A 17,893-nucleotide genomic window follows, 5' to 3' on the forward strand; every position below is an offset into this window, starting at 1 on the left:
AGAGCACCAGAAGATGGTAATGAAGCAGTGGTTCTGCCCTTTTGCGCTGTTACGTGTAACACCTAGATTCACTAGCTGGTGCCTGGGCACTGCAGTGCCGCAGATCCAATTAAGGCAGCCCTTTATGTACCTCCCTAGGCACGTGCTTCAGGGTTTCCTGATACAGAAAGGCTTATTTATGTCGTTTAGCTTATAATTGGATCTTCTTAATATCTGGAGCCAGGACTGTTATTATTGACATAACTCCTGGGAATCCATCACAAACAAAAACCTTGTAATTCCGACCACTCTCAAAGCAGGCGCACTCTCAGCCCTGAGCAACAGAACGGAAACTCAACCTAACAGGAACCAGGTTGCCGTTTGATTTAGAACCAGTTGTATGTTAAATACAGAAAGTACTCCAGTTTTTCCATAATTATCATGTTTTCACTAACCATACACCACAACTGTCGCAGACATGCTCCTTCTCTTGGCAACGATGTTGGCGGCCATGCAGGTGTAGTTCCCCGAGTCAGAGAGACGTGCCTGGCGGATGATGAGGTTGTGGTCTGCTCTGGTGTCGATGTTCTCATCCAGGTTGGAATCTATGGGCTCCTCATTCTTTAGCCACTCCACCTGGAGAGGGATGGAGCAGAGAAGAACATGAAGCAGGAAAAGAAACATGGAAGCAGAAAATCTGCAAAATTATATTCCGATGATTTCATTAATAAATATCATTGTGACCTTTATTATAAACATTAAGATACAAATGAAGCTAGGATGGGATTCCCAAAAAGGTAGACATTCACAAATTCAGAAAATAAACTATTCCTACTCTGAAGACCCTAGAGCTTATTAACAAAGGCACACCAAGTGAAATGCTAGGACGTAAGAACAAATAATAACAGAAAGAGAATGGCAAAGAGCTTGTTCAGAGTTGCAAGGGTGTGGGGTTATGAGGGAAATGTTACTTTTGTTCTACTGGCAGAAAAGGAAGGAAAGATGAGGAAGAAGAGGATAGGGAAAAAAAGGAGAACAATAATTAATCACACTTTTCCTTGCGGTATTAGGTAGTTAGGAGGCTTTAAAATTTAATCCAAGGAATCAAGAAATAATGATAAAAAATACTCAATCATTCGAGTTGAATATATTTCCTTTACCTCCTGGTTCTCTTCACCGTAAGTATTAGAGCTTTAACCTGAAATAATTTTCTTATGCAATTGCGTCTTATTATTTCCTCTAATTTAACTCTGTTTGGGCTTTAGCTTTCCTAACCTGATCCCTGGCTGCTCAGAAATATCTCCGAGTAGACCCAGGAATTATCTGCACGGCATTTCTCTACTTGAAACATTAAAAAAAAATAATCATATTTAAGGCATAGTAAGCTGCTGTTACAGAATGGAAAAATTACAAATAGAAGCAGAATCAACAGATACTATTAAAAGACTAAACAAATGTGAGTTACTTTAATAGCTTTTCTAGACCTGAAGGAGGTATGGCTGCACCCTGAAGTCAAATACCCTTCTTATCTCTGTTCAGATGAATAACCTCGTTTAGGAACTTGTGGAAGGACTTGGAACTTCGTGGTAATGAGCTTATGGATTTGCTAGCTACAGGCATTCATTAGCACACTGTTCGGCGCAGATGGCCTGCAATTTGTAGATTTTCCAGTTTATAAACAAATCTGCAAAAGCTGACCATCAAAGCCAATTAGATTTCATGCCAGACAGCAGGTTCCCTCTTCCAGCAGCATCGCTCGTTTTGGGTAGCCGGGGACAGGAGGTGTGTGACTGAGGCATGCGGAGCTGCTCCGCTCCCGGCACCGCGGCAGCCAGCTGGGAACCCACCTCGGCAAGAATCTGGGCCTCTGGCACTCATACCCTACACGGTGACTGTGGAATTAAAGTGATTATTTTATACATCTGTCCAAAGAGGCATTGCCTGAGTATGAAGTACATTACACATTTCATACTAAAAGTAGTTAAAAGATTTTAGCTCTATATACTCTTTTCCTCAAACTGCAGTTAACCAAAAATGGTAACAAAGACCAGAGTTTCACCATCAAAGCTTACATTAAGCATTCAGGACATACCTGTCTATTCCTGCCTTCTTATAAAGCTCTGTCATAATGCTGGTTTGTTTTCATTTTCTTCTCAAATCTTAACTCTTTTTTTTAATTCTTAGTTTTTAAACAATCTCCTTCACAAAAGTTTAAAGAGTTTTGGGACCACCTGGCTTTGGATGCTGCAGCGCATATCACAACAGACATTCAGAGCGAGTTTCCAGAGGGGGAGTTTGTGCCATGGCCCGTGCCAGCAAAGGGCCGTGCCCGGCGCAGCTACACTTGGTCACACAAACCCAGAGGAGACCTCGCGCCAAAAGCCCCGCTCCCTGCTTTTGCCTTCCTTAGGGTGATGCAGTCGTGCTCTGCCATGAGCACAGCACACCCAGTACCTTTGGCATCCTAATTTCCATTGCTAGAAGAATCCCAGGAAATCGCCCAGCACTCATCACCTTTCGTTCCCGAGCCGCATGACACACCTGACACCTTCACCGGTGTCGAGCGCCGATGGCCAGGCACAGGCTGGCGCGGGGCCCAAACAGCCCTACTGCCTCCAGCAGCGCTGAACCCTTCCCTTCACGCCATCTCCTGGAATGTATTACATTTCCCTTCGGTCTCAGTGAGATGAGGAACAATCAAGTAATCCATTTACTATTCTGTTTCCCTTCTGCAGTTAACTTTAATATTAATTATCAGACGGGGTTTCAGCAAAGAAACTAGGAATGCAATTTGAATTCTGGAACAGCAGCACTAGCATAAATCAAGTGACAGAAATTCAATGGTCGCAGTCAGAATTAAACTCACTTTATGTGCAGTGTAATGACAAACACGCTGATGTTCAAGGAAATGACAAACATGCCTAGTATTACTAGAGGTCATTATTTCACAAGTATATATATATAAAATTTTGCATTGTGACTTTCATCATGTCAGGGGCTTTTGCGAGGGGGAGCGGGAGGGTCCGAGGTCCTCGCTCCCATTACACCAGCACTTGGGGGGAGTCTTCCAGCAGGGAGTGCAAACTGATCCGCTCTTTACCGAGTGCAGGACTGCACGGCTTAGTGAATGAAAAACATTTACATTAATGCAAAGCATTTAAAAGAATGATGATCATGGTGAAGGGAGGCCATTAAACAGACAGAACGTAAACACCAAAGTGTTGAGAGATGTGCGATCAGAAGCTGATTTGTAAGCAGGGGCACGCATTGCCTTTTGCTCCTGATCTGGAGGCCTGATGGCACTGCGAACGCTCAGCTCCAGTTCCAGCCTCCCTCGCCTTGAAGGAAAAACAGACTAACTCATTCATCGCCTTTGCCTCAGCAGACGAATGCTTTCAAAGGTGGAGAACCAAGGGATGAATTTATAGAATAAACTGATAAATTTAAAGGATTCATGATGACAAAAGGTTGCTCTTACTTGCAGTGATGTGACCTTTGGAGAAATTCAGCGCACACACAAATACACACACAAACTACCCCAGCAAAATAAAGGCAACAAAGAAACCCGCGATATCTCCACAGTGAAAGGAGGCAGGGGGTTCTGAAGGGCCAACCTGCAACACCCGAAGAGCAGACTCAAAACTCATTAGTATTTAACTTCCCTCACTTTATCATCAGTGGAGGTCACACAGTTGCTTGTAACACAATGAAATACACTTACTTTTAAGAATTAGTCTGTCTGAAGATCTTAAATATTTCTATCTTGAACTAGACTTAAAAACTGCTATAATAAGCCATAAATTTATATAAAGATATCTCATTTTTTTTGCCCGAAATTAAATCTGCTCAGAATTAAAACATCCCCATCAATTTCTAACGAAGGCTAATCACGTAATGATCTACAAAAGAAATGCAGGGGCAGACATGGATTAACTCAGCCACTACATATTGGGTGGCAGCAGATGAATTAGCATAATCATAAATTTGTTCCAATTACAGAAAGCAATTATCAAAGACCAGCTTACAGCATTATCAAAGTAGAATCAGTTAGATACACCATATCCTAGGTAGATTCCGATGGGAGTTAGCGAACTCTTTTTCCTTAAAAATAAAGCTTATCCCAACTCATCCACATTTCTGTCTGCTGTTTACGCCACTAAAGCAGCCCGTCAGCTTCATGCCAGGGGCTGGTGGAGTTGCTGCAGGTGATGGAGTCTCGCTGTGTCCCCTATGTGCAAGATCAATAATGTATGCGCGTCAGCCGTATTTGTGTATGTATCCACTCAGCCCTACAGACATGCATCTTCCAGTTGCCATCCAGCAAATTCAGGCACTCTGGGGACTCACAAATATCCATGAGAATACTGATGGAGGCAGGAACTTAGCCCAGTCGGAGCCTGTAGGAAGGCGCTGGCAAAAGCTGCCACAGTGCCCTGAAATCTCAGCTGCTTTTGAGCCTGATGGCAGCGTCACTGGAAACATTTTATTTCTCTTTGAGAGGCCCTGCGTTAGGCCTTTGCACAGACGTCACCTGGGCAATTCAAGGAGAAAAGCTGACCAACTCCAGATGAGGAAATAACATTCTTCTGGCTAAGCGTTACTGCTCCTTTGCTAAATCTGAGAGAGAGGGTATAGAGCTGTTAAACCTCCTGTCAGACTAAAGAATATTCTTATTTGCATAGAATTTACTTGGGGCTTTTTTGACTACTACTTTGAGTTTCTACTCATAGAAATTACTTTTTTGTTGGTTAGTAGTATCAAACATCATTTAAACCTTGAAGATGCCAGTAGGTCAGATATCAGTTACAGGCCTTAACTGACGGGGTGCACTGAGAGTTCTTCATCAATTGTTCCATCTAATTTAAACATCCTGAGAGCTGGCTGCCCATGACTGCATTTTCTGTTCTTTCTTGTTTGAGACTATAAATAGATTTAATACCCATCAGGACCAATACAACTCAGAGTTCTTATGGGCATACATGATAATTTTGTAGGTCAGAAGACTAAAGACCTTGGTACTCCTGCTTTTAGATTATACTGTCCCGCCCTTTAAATACAACATCTGACTTTCTCATGTGGTCAGTAATTACAGTATGTATGTATCAAAGATAATATAGTTAGAACGTCAGCTTCTCTTGAAGAGAATCAATTGCTTTCTCGATGCAAGATAAATGCTTCATGATTTTACGATGGGAAAGGTCAACACCTGACTTAGGGCAGCACAACTGTTTCTTATAGCACAGGCAATTCACAGACTTTAAACCTGCTCGCTCTCAGATGGAGAGAGTAGTAAAACAGATCCTTAACTTTCCTTTAAGCCAATACTGCTGCCCGTTATGTTCTTAGAGAACAAGCCAATGTTTTTATCTTTTGGATAGAACTGTTTTGTCAGACCCATATTCACTTAATATTTTAAATGTAAGTACAACAGACTAGTGTTTAGAACGCATGGTAGAGAATGCATGAATAAATAGGCATATTGCTGCTCACGGGACGGCCGGTAACTACACTAAATACAAGTCTCTTCTCTGATACTGACCCTTCCCTTATAGCGAGGCAGAAACTGGCTTTTTGTGAACCAGACAAAGCCAAAAGTGGCACATGGAGTACGACCAAAGAGCAAGTTTACAAGTGACAGTGATGGTAAATATTTCTTAGATATTTGGCCACACCTGACTAGATGTTAATTTAAAACCAATGACCTGCGATGAAGTGCTTTGTAACCCCACATTTTTGTCAGTGGCTCACATATTTCTCAAGCATTTTACTGTTCTGATTTCTTTATTCTCCATTTTCTCTGTCTTCTCCTTAGATCTGCCTACTGCAGCTGAAGGTGCACCTTGTCTTGTCATTACTAACAGCAGCTCTAACTTTGCAAGGGTCAGAACTCTATATCTGGCAGTAAATAGCATCCAAAAAACAAGTTCAGTGTGAAGCTGTTAAAAATACCTGTCTATGTTACAGATAGACGTAAAGATTCCTACGATACAGAGGACAAAAAAAATTGTTGGGGACAGAAAGGCAAGAGACAGATGTCTTGACACATGGACCATTTAAGGAAAACATAACAAGAAATAACCTGGAATGTAGGTCCATTTTTATGTCTGTGTCCTTTGTCTGAAATACCTGTTTGACATATCCATCATCTGATTTTTAATTAAACAATCCTTCCCTACAACTTTCAATAAAGAGGAATAAAGTTTGCACATGAAATTTTGACCTGACAGAACCAAGCTATCCAAACAGCCAGGAAGTAATTAAAATAGGTCTCTTACAGACACCTTTTCGGATCTTAATTCTTCTTACACTGCTGTAATGACAACTGCAGAAGAGTGAACATTATCTTGAAGTTGATTCCAACACCATTTTTGCTGCTGCCCATGAAGCTACTTAATTAATTCAATATAAATAATACAGAAGGCATCTCTACTCGAGCTCTGGGCTCCCTAAGAACAAAAATACCACTGTTATAGATACAAAAGAACTAGTCAATACCGTACTTTCCCCTCTAGAATCTGGCTTAGCATTAAAAAAGAAGGAAGAAAAAGGCTGAGAAGTTCTAAAACTTAGAATATCTAATTTGTAGCTGAAAGCTTTTTTTTAACTGGAGGAGAAAACATATTTGAAGCTGGTTTCTACAAAAAATTTCTTTTTGTAGAAAATGTTTGCAAAAGATTCCCCTCCACATCACCATTAACAGCAGGGTGACACTTTCTCCACTGACTGCAGAGCAAGCCCGGGGAGACTATCGCTGGGCTAACGTTAGCTTTTATGAATATTCTCCCCTCAACGCTAATCAGCTCAGGCCTCTGGCTAGAAAAAGCTCTTTCTACCTTATCATTGATTTAGGTCTCATATTCCCCAGTCTTTAAAAGCCTTATTAAAAATGGCTTTTTCAGTGACCTACAATGTTTAGTGGAAGAGAGCAAGATACGTTCCTTTCAATTCCTTTCAGATGTAGCATGAAACTCCTGTTTCTAAAAATTCAAGTGTGTCTAAGCTGGGGAAATCTTCCTTGATGTTACGGTGAGAATGGATGAGGAGAGGCAGGGCAGGCGCTCCAATTACAGTGATGCATTAAGACGGCAGCAGATCTTTGTTACAGCTTTAGTTTGCTTTCTACCCTAAGACTCAAATAAATAAGTAGGAGAAGCCTCCATCAGCATAAATCATTGTGTGAGATTAATAAAAAACAAAAGCCAGCTTGCTGGATACAAACCATTCATATCTACCTTTATGATCACATAGTTATTTCATCAACACGATCAAAACCCATAAATCTTGCTAGGAGCCTATCGCTAGCAACACACAAGAAGCAGGTCAACTGTACCTGCTGCATTTTTTTAAATTAACCCACTGAGGGAATACTGTTACCGAATCGTTTAATCACAGCGCTGTCGTACTGTTCTGGAAAGCATATTCTTCCTTCATTAGATTGAATATATAATCTCATTACACAAATCTGACACACAGACTAACTCATAAATCAACCCCGGCTTTTGTGGGCCGCACTGTGGAAAGCGGCACAGGAACCTTCTCTTTGAAGAGACACACTCGGTTGGTGCGAGAGGGATCTGTTGGGGGATACGGCGGGTCCGTAGACCCCTTGACAGAAGAGACAGAGATTGCAGTGTACCCATAAGAAGGCCGCAAGTTGCGTCATATAAGGACAATGTAACAAAAAGGAGAAAGAAGAAGATTGCTTCAGAGAACACGGAGGAATCAGGCTGTGAGAAAGCCAGATTTTGAGCAACGAGAACAGGATTTCAATAACCAATCGTATTGTAGCTACGAGCGCGTGTGCTCTGTAACCTAACCAATTGAAAGCATAGAAAGAACGCGTGAACGGAGCGTGAACAAAAGATTAGATATATAAGAAAGCCAAGTTTGTAATAAAGAAAAAGCTTAACTTAACCCTTCAAGGAGAGTCTTGTCGTTTGTCCGTCCTGACTGAAACGACAGGGATCATCTGAAAACTCAAGTGCTGTGTCTCCTAATGCACATTTTCTTCCTTATTATTTCCGTGTATGCGGCGTGCAGCTGGTGTACCTGCCACATGAACCTCCCGCGGCGAGGGAAGCCAGGAGAGCTGATGCTCACGCCTGGCGCTGCGTGTGCCACAGCTCGCGCTCTGAGCTACATCCGGTTCCTAACAAAGTGACCAGTTTTGTTCGCGTGCTTTAAAATCACAATCAAAAATTCATATTGCTGAAAAATCCAGAGCAGGCAAAAAATGCTAACATGGGAGGGGGTGAGTCAAAATGAAATTATAAGAGGCTTTTGACTAAGTATAATGGGAAAGGTGACAGCCTGTACGTATACCTCAAATTATGATGCTAAAGGTGGGCAAGGAGTTGACTCAGACATGCTATTTTAAAACATTGATAGAAAAATTCATTGCTAAATATGCCATTGTTAATGGTACGTTGTCTGATTGTTAAAGATAAAATCAGATCCCCAAATAAGTGTATCTTTATTCCTATTTTTGGATGAACAACAAGTGTCTAACATTAATTGGAATAATGGTTTTTACCTCGTAAATGAATCAGCATCGATAAATCCAAAGGTTATTATGTGGGCTTATACGGTAGTTTTCCAGAGGGGCAACACACACAAACGACTTAACTTCAATTATTTTATGGTAAGCAGAAATAAATGACCTAGTTGAAACTCAAACCCTAGTCCCTTGACTATAAAGCTCATCAACGTAGCGAGCAGATGAGACTCATCTAGAGCTTTCTTTTTCGAGGTAACTCAGAACCTAAGGATACATCCACAGATCGTGGTTTAAAAGCAGGCAACGCACACCCCACGTTTGTCAGTGATGGGAATTAGGGTGGTTAGAAAGAAACAAACCATAAAGGCTCCAGGGAGGCCGTTCATGGAGCCACACCAGTGAGGCTTTGTTTGTTTTTCAATGCACAGGCATTTGGAAAGTAATTACAAGTGCAGTTGACACTGAAAAAACATTTTTAGATAAGATTATTGGAAATAATGTTTACAGTGTTTTGCTAACATGGCATCCTGATAGGCAATATCACATTTATACCAAATTCTTAGAGATAAGAAAATCATCACAGAAAGCTTACAGTAATTGAAAACGAAGAGTACAAATAAAGAGCTCTCTTCTCTTGCACTGCTAACTGCTTCTGAGCAAAACTCACTGCACGGCATTACAAAACCCCTACCCATCCTTCAGATTATTGCTTTCAAGGAAATTTAGAAGAAAGGTCCAAGTCTTTGAAAACTGAACGTCAGGAGCGTTGCTCAGACAGCACACCAGTGTGAATATGATCCTGCCTGGAACGATAGTCTCATTTAGCAAAATGGGTGCTAACGTGAGAGGATCAAAAATCGCTACTGCAGCCTGTTTTACTTCATGCAGGCTGTGCCCGGAGGCAGTTTTGTCCTGGTTGGCAGCAGCGCTCTGCCAGAACCCGCACTCAGTCTAGAACCGACGCGGAGCGTTCCCTCTCTCACTCCATCCTCCTTGCAGTTCTTCATGCGCCCTCCTTTTACTCCAACACAAACTGTACCACACACTCCTGACATCTTGAATGACTGGCTAGAAAAAACACAAACCCAATTCCAAGAGAAGTTTTCTGTGGGGCTTGGAAGATGTCCTACATCCTTCCTGCCTGAACGCGGGAAGGTTTGAGCAGTGCTCTGCCCCGGGTCTCCTCCTCAACGACCTTTTCCTTTGACAACTGCCCACTCCCTCAGCAGAAGATACCGTGTCTTGGAATTCCAGTTGCCCACGTAACATTGTCAGGTCTTTGTAAAAGTATGTAAATACACCAACATAATACAGCCTTCGACCAAATAGATTTCATCCTTTGGCTCACAGACCTTTGCTTACAACATTCAAATTCTGAAGTCTGAATCCCACTGGAAAGGAAGTAAAAGCAGCTGCGCATGAAAGTATTGTGCAGAAGTGCTATGTGCTCTTCACAGACTCAGAAATACAGCAGGTTCCTTGTATTATAAAGTTATAAGTATCAGGAGAAGATTGCCAAACATGCGGAAGATCTAACCTTCAGACAGAAAAAACAAACAAGACCTTTAGGCACCAACAGGAAAGAACCCCAAGAGTCGTTCCTCCCGCTGACCACAACGATAGGCCAGGACTGATGAAGCCTCCAACCATCTTGTTCGGTCAAAACATAGACCACGGTAAAGTTTACGAATCCTTGTAGGACTCTTTCACACAATTACCTTTATTATTTATAATTATAAACATAATGTTAAAGTCTTATAACTTATCCTTTCATGTTCAAGCATTCAAAATTAAGAACGTTTCTGAAAATAGTACCAGAAAAATAGATGCCACTGCAAAATAGTACATCAAAAAGAAAAGCCCCAAAGCACATGTCTTTATAAAAAGGAATTATCTATTCAGAGGAACTACAAAGTTATCTCACTTTTTTTTCCCTTCTCATTTTAGCAATCTAATTCAGAAGTGTTTTGCTCCAGCATTTCTATTTCATGGCCTCAGTGGCTCCTGGGTGCACTGATTTACTTAGAACAAGTCAAACCTCAGAAGGAAAACAAACATCTTTTGTACTGGAGGAAAACAGCACACAGTTCACTTGCTTGCATGAAATCCAACACACATATTCATTTTGGAGTGAACATCCAAGGAGTTTTTCAAATAAAGGGTATATGTGCAGGGACTAAGATGCTTCCTATAGCTGCAAAATGTACAAAATCAGCAAAAGAGGCACCTGGAGATATCACTAAGGAGACAAGAAGAGAGCTGACAAATGCCATTCTTTCAAATAATTGGTACAGGTAAAAAAAAAAAGGTACAGGTAAAAAATGAAGTGACAGATTTAACGCAATCCAAGAGCCCAGTGGCAGAATATGAAGAGAAGTGTAAAGTCTCAAACTGCACATTAGGATGGCAGAAGGCAACAAATACAGAGTAAGTGCTCCCTCCTCTCTGAACGGGAATGAAAAGGCTGGAGCGGCTTCTGGCTGCGGGAATAGCTCTCACTGCAACTTCTGCATGCTCACGGGAAAGCACAGGAGTTCAAACCATGCTAAATACCCCTGAGCTTGGTTTCCCAGGTAAACCATACAACACGCTTACTTGGAACTTAATTATCTTTTCACTAACCGATAAACATACCAGAAGCAGGGTTTCCACAACAGCGATACACTGGGTATTTCTTCTGGCCAGCAGACATACCAGCGCTGAGTGACTGGTCGAGTCAAAGAGACTACATCTTAGGTACGGGTCTGAAAACTAAATTTAGGTGACAGCTGTATTACAGAAAGAGAACAAGTATTGATCTAACACACAGAGAGTCCAAAAAAATTGGTTAGTTTTACTCAGATCTTATAAAATCTATGACTCCCTGAGATTGCTCGTGTGTATTCCATGTATTTCCTATATGAGGCTGTGGAGATTGGCAGGTCTTGTACGATGAGCCTGAAAAATGGGCAGCAACACTGACTACATGAAAAATGCTCAGGGCATCCCTACAAGAAGCCACTTAGAAATTCCCCTTGACTCAAACACTCCAAAGGCATTACTGTACCTGCCCACATCGCTTCTTAACACTCCAGTTTAAAACAATATCAGACAGTCAAAGTCTTCAAACACAATACTACATGCGGAGGCGCAGCAGCCAGCTTCGTGTGACTCATGCCGACACCTGGCTGACCTGGTTTGCTCAGCAGGCATGTCTGAAAAGGCATGTTTGGGTTTTGTCAGCTGTCTGCAGTGGAAACAAGGACAAACATGAGAAAAAAAGCATTGCATTGACAAGATGGGCTCTCCATAACATTTCAGAGTTGCCAATGCCCAATAAAAGAGCATCCAAAATACATCCAGTTCAATCTTAACTAGCTTAGCAATAAAATTTAAAAAAAAAAAAAAGTGATTGTAACAAAGCACAAAGAAAAAAATGAACTCACCATTAACCTAAGTTGCACAATCAGATATCCCAATTTATGTAATTGGTTGTGCTGCCCTGAAATAGGTACAGCTAACAAAAACCACTAAAATGTCTGTAACATATTTAAAAGATTACTAGTTCTATGCAAACCCATGTCCTTTTTATTCCCCACTTACACAGCATAACTGTGAAAGCTGAGGCTTTTTATTTTAGCATCTTGAGCAATAGCATTAAAGTGGTTTTTACAAGCACTGATAATCACAAGCCTCTTCTGCCTTTGAAACCTGTTCTTTGTTTGAACCTCTCCAGAGTTATCACTCCAGGCTCTGCACTCTGTGTATTACAACTGCTGCTCTAATTCCTAATCCATGATCTAGGCTGAGTGAAAAAAACATTCAGGGCATTGAAGATGAAGTACTTGAGGAAAAAAGACAAAGATAATACTGGCACAGACATTTCTCTCAAAGACAGGTGATGAAGGGCAAGGAATGACTGAATACAAGATTTAACCAAAGATGAAACAGCATATAAAATACACTAAACCTTGATTCTGTTTTTGTGTTGTCCATTCTTCTATGAAGCAGTCACAGGCTTAAACAAACGGGCTCTAATTGAGCAGACGTTTTATAGAATAAAGAGGCCCTACATATTATTAATGTCATGTTCTGAACACAATCAGTCCAGACCAGCACGTCATGTATTGTCCAGAATAACAGTATAAAGTATGAAAAATGGAAATGATGAAGTTGCTTTTAAAAGCAACTAAAAATCTGAACTGAACAGGGCACATTTGTGTCTCTGTGTGTTTGTGTGCGATGGAGAGAAATGGCAGAATTTTAAAATGCAGAGCAAATAAACTTGGAGAAGAAATTACCAGAATAATTAAATGACCAATTACGAGTAAGCCGCCGCATGGTTTCAGGAGAATAGAATCAGCATTTCGAGGTTGTTCTGTTTCATTCGGTAGGGTATGTTGAGAACAGATAAACGGAGATTAAAGGGAAGGTAATTTGGTACTTCTAAAATCTGTAAGGACGCTTCAATAGAATTTTATGTTCTAAGTGGGTTCAAAACTGCTTTGTCCACAGACGCAGCCATTTGGTTTCATTAGCCCAGTGACTGCTGCTTTCATCTGTGGCATTTTTCACCATATGTATACTGTTGGATAGCGTCTAATAAAAGATATGAATTTCTTTGGATTCTTGGAGGAGTAACAGAAAAAAAGCAGTAATGATGTACATACCTGGAAGAAACACCTATTTTCCCCAGGTAAATGAATAATTGGCCCTCAGTCCGGAAGCGGTGCTGTAGTTAACAGACCCGCCACTCCCCAAAGACAGACGCAGACAATTAAGTCTATGAAAAATCATGATCTGTTCAAGGATTCACACAGTGTGGCTTGACTCGGGAAATATTTCTTGCATTTGTGTGTGTAGTGACTTCCAAAGTGGTACCTATATAATTCTTTACTACTTTATGCCCAAACTGATCTTATATACAATTCTACACGGACAACACTCATAAGTTAGATATTTGTGCAATTCTTAACATCTCCAGAAGATGCTGTGGGATATACATGAACTGTCATTAACATGTTGCTTTCTAGAATAGGAGATTTTTTCCCCTGACATATCTGTATTTTACAGGGATAATAGTGAGGGTAAACAGCAATACCATGGAGTACACATACCAGTTCAACCAGAATTTTAAGATCTTATAGTTGTCAGCTGGTTGTCACACAAATGACCTGAAGGTTACATATGCCCTACTGTAAGTGCAGCACCTAAGAAGAACTTATTAATCATTTTAATACCTTTATAACTTAGAAGTCTGGCCTGTTAACCATCAGAATACAGCATGGACTATTTCAAGGTGAAGGGATCTGTTTAGAGACATCAGCAATTACCATTACACTTGGATTTGTAATATGACCAGGTTTTTTCCAGAAACAATACTCCTTGTTACCAGTTTGGAGTAACACTTCAGTAGCAGCTGACCATCTGAGGGTGCCTCAGAGACCCTGGAGTGTTACCGGCGCACGTGCTACCAACCAACTGCAGAGAAACGGTCGGGCTTCTGAAACGGTGAAACCCGCTTCTCATTGCCAACAGCCAGAGTTAAGAATTCGCGTGATTCCTTCACAAAGCAAAAGGAATTTCTCTCACTGTTCCAAATGCAATATCAGCTTGCTGTAACTATATGATTTTAAAAATGTGAACGTTGCCTGCAGTGGTTGCTTCAAAGTAAAACCAGTCTGTAGGCAGGAAGAGCTTACATGTAGATAAAGAATCATTGAGACATATTGCACATACCCGAGCTCAATCTTGAAAGTGAAATGTCTTTGGTGAAAAATGAAACGCATTTATTGTATTTGTAACTAAATACCTTAAAAGTAAAGCAAATATTGATATTCCAGACACAAGACCCAAGATCTATAACTAACTGTATAAAATGCATGCTGTTTGCATTTAATAATCATACTCTGTTTTCTATAACTAGAAACAAGATTCATTGAAGACTATAATTCACCAGCCTTTTTTGCCTTAGTGTTTTACTACAATACCATTATCCTGCCATATTACATTTTACTGTATGTGTACAAGTCCCATAAATACACAAGCCTATGTAAAATAGGCAGCAATGACTCTCACTGCGTTTGGAACGCTTGCAGCTTTTGAATTTTATGTGGGTTTCACATTTTGTTGATGCGTTTGCAATGGGATATGTACTGCCCAGAAGAGAAATGATTTTACATTTCCATTAAAAGCTATAGCGGTAAATAAACCATCGGAACCCATGCAGATATTCACTGGAACATCTACAGCAGTCCATTAAAATGTCAAAATCGGCGTTAAACATTTGAAAAAGTAGCACTGGATACAGCACATTTAAAACTTAAATATATGCATATATTAAATGATAAAGATATTTTTGAGTATTCCACAAACCTCTGCAGAGCACTCGACACAAGTTTACATTCATCAGTAACAGTTTAGCACACCAGCTGCCCTTTTATTACAAAAAACCCCACCACTAAATCAGAGCGTAGATGTAGAAAGAGCTGCAAGTTGTTACTAATGCTCAAATATGAGCTATTCAGAGATTTAGTCTCGGAGAGTATTTATTTATAATAAAAGGGGTTTAGAATGAATTTTAAGGTCAGATTTGCACCTCATGCATCACAATGGACTTCGATACTGTTACCCATCAGGCATTTCTAGTTGGAAATCGGCTCCCCCAAGCTAATACCGCATTCAACGCAAACCCGCAGGTCTCACGTTAGGCACCGCTGCGTTGTTCTAGTAAAGAGAAGCAGGGCCTAGGTAAAGCTAAAGGTTTGGCTTGGTTATTTATTTGAAAGCCTGAGAATTATAAACACTTATCTCTAGTATCATGGTTTATACGGCACTTCAATACAAAGCGACTGACATTTCTAAGAAACAGATCTACAGTAACTACCAATGATGACAGAATTTATTACACTCCCCCAGGCCCGCTCTCTGCCTTTCAGTGCCCGTTTCAGCAGGGGCTCTGTTCTACAGGAGTATCGGTTTCACACCCCTCTTCAAATTTAAGATATACTAAGTTCACATTAAACCCTGCTCTCAAGAAGGAGACAGAAACTCCTTCTGACAGTAAATTTCAGTACAGAACATGGAAGCTCGCTATCCAGTTAAAGAAACATTTCAAAACCTGAATATCAAGTCCACTGAACAACAGCAACTACCTTTGACAGCTTGAGAAATTCAAACCCCTTTTGTCACTGGTGGCAGATTCAGTACTAATATGCCCAACATACCACGCCACCTGTCTAAAAAGATTACTAGCTACAAAAGCAAGCACTTTTTTTGCTCCTACGCCAAAAATAATTATTTTACTCTCTGAAGAACTAGTAAGGTAGAACATACAGAACAAAGATTATCCTAAACTTATTTAAACAGATATTGACCAAGTAGTTTCCAGGTTACAGTCCAAGATCGGTTTGACGACAGTCATGGAGTGCAGTATCATGACTATCAAGAACCAGAAAGCGAGAAGAAATTACCATCCGTGAGCTAGAGAAGATGTTGTAATTTATTCTGTTTGCTGACTCTCTCGCAGACCACCAGGATCTATTAGTCATATCGATCCCAGATGCTACACCTACGCTGGTACAGAGCTGCATAAAATGACAGAATCAAGTTGTCCACATTCTTCATTGTTTCACTTTGAAAGTAAATGATTGTGTCACTGACAGGCAGCGACTCCAGTGCTCAGTATGTTCTTAAAATTAATAGAAAGAAAAATATCCTTTGGCAAGAGTACAGGAGAACACTACAGTATGATTAGGGTTACCAACCTGCCAGCATTATGGATATGAAATCTTACCAAAGTTGCTTTATATAGTCAAGGTAATAGGTATGAACAGCACTATATCACGTTAATGGCAGGACTGTAATACATAGAAAATAGCAGTACAACGTGTATTTCTCAAGGATGAGGGCTTAATACCCATTTAGAAACTCACAGCTTGCATCTCCATTGCTTTGCACTTTGTGTATCGATTTAAAGCTGAGATGTGGAAGCAGCTGGGGGCCCAGCCGGCCTGGCTGGCTCAGGTGTGTTCAACTCCTCCATGCAAAGGGTTACAGAATCCACGTACCACGGTAGCAGCTAGAACTCTTATCATCAGACTACAGACGGCATCACGCGCAAAATCCCACTTCAGTTTCCCAGCCCTGCAACCTGAACCACGCAAATGCTGGGTCACACCCATAGGGGCCCCAGGGGAAGCCAGCTTTGTGCCGGAGGCGAACAAAAGAAATAGGACCTCAAAGAGTATACGCTTTAGAGAAGAATATTTTAAATGCAGAAGGAAGGAGGAGAAAATATTCTACGGAATGAAGGAGAGCCTGAAAATGCTAACAGTCAGCGTAATACACAAAGACAAGCAAGCTTGTCAAATGCAGCAAAAAGGAGGATTTTTTGATGTCTCCCCTCCCACACCCCCAGGTCCTACTATATATCGTATTCTATAAAATGGAAAACTGCCTAAACCCCATCAGAATTACATGAACAGAAAGCAAAATCAAACTATACCACTTGTTGACTGAAGCCCACACCGAAGCTCTGGCTGCAGCGTAATGCTACTTGTGTGATCCCAAGATGGACCACAGCTGCCTCTTGAGATACATTTTTCCAGGACTAGGATGAATGAAGAGAAAACGCCTGAGAAGCTGAGACGCCAGGGTGGGGAAAGCAAACGGAGAGATGCTGAGCTCCATAAGGCACTATGTAACACGTTTGCTCTTTTTTATAATGGGCGAAGCTATACCTAATTTGCTCCAGCCAGTCTTCATTTCCCGTTTCCCAGGCTGAACTCAGGCCGTGCGTGAGCCGCACACAGGACTGAAGAGCCTGACCAAAGCTGAATGCAGAGTATTTTTTCTGCAAGGATATAGGTTAAGGATGTGCTCTAGAAGTCATCTAAACTCAATGTAATACTTTCTTGGTGTGAGACAAAGGAGAGCACCATGAATAACTGCTGTGTCTTCTTGGGAATAATGCAAAGTAATAAAATAAACTTGCACAACAACAATAAAGAAGCACAAATCACATATACAGAAAATATAGCACTGCGCACCAAAAAAAATAATAATACAAGCTGAAAGAGAGAAGCATTTTACCTCGATATCATGATGCACTTCTAATAGCAGCGGAGGCTACTCATACGTGGGGCTGGCAGCCCACTAGGACAACAATCTGTGGATACATCTGATATATTTTTAGAGAGAAACCGATGGGCAATGTGAGCTCACAGACCCCGACGTGCAGCTGTGTGCCAGCCCAAGGTGCCACAATGACCGAATCAGCACGTAGTCCCTCAGCCAAGCTGCTCCGCACCGACCCCAGACCGGCCTGAGTCGTGGGAACAGAGGTCTGTGTGCAAAGGAAGGGTCCCCGGGAGTCAGACTGCAGATAATGCAGCTTGAAGAAATGCGTCATGTATTCTGTCACTATCAAATACACTG

At 41.1% G+C, this 17,893-nt stretch overlaps 1 protein-coding gene across 1 annotated transcript in view; it reads right to left on the reverse strand.

The window, feature by feature from the left end:
• UNC5D (unc-5 netrin receptor D) overlaps nucleotides 1–17,893 on the reverse strand; it is a 158,417-nt gene that overhangs the window by 44,007 nt on the left and 96,517 nt on the right. Inside the window, exon 7 of the mRNA XM_054180839.1 lies at nucleotides 435–615. Within this exon, the coding sequence (XP_054036814.1) occupies nucleotides 435–615 (181 nt within the window). The remainder of the gene's footprint in view (nucleotides 1–434; nucleotides 616–17,893) is intronic.

This window comes from Rissa tridactyla, chromosome 20 (assembly GCF_028500815.1).
Source record: "Rissa tridactyla isolate bRisTri1 chromosome 20, bRisTri1.patW.cur.20221130, whole genome shotgun sequence".
In the NCBI taxonomy this organism is placed as follows: Eukaryota; Metazoa; Chordata; class Aves; order Charadriiformes; family Laridae; genus Rissa; species Rissa tridactyla.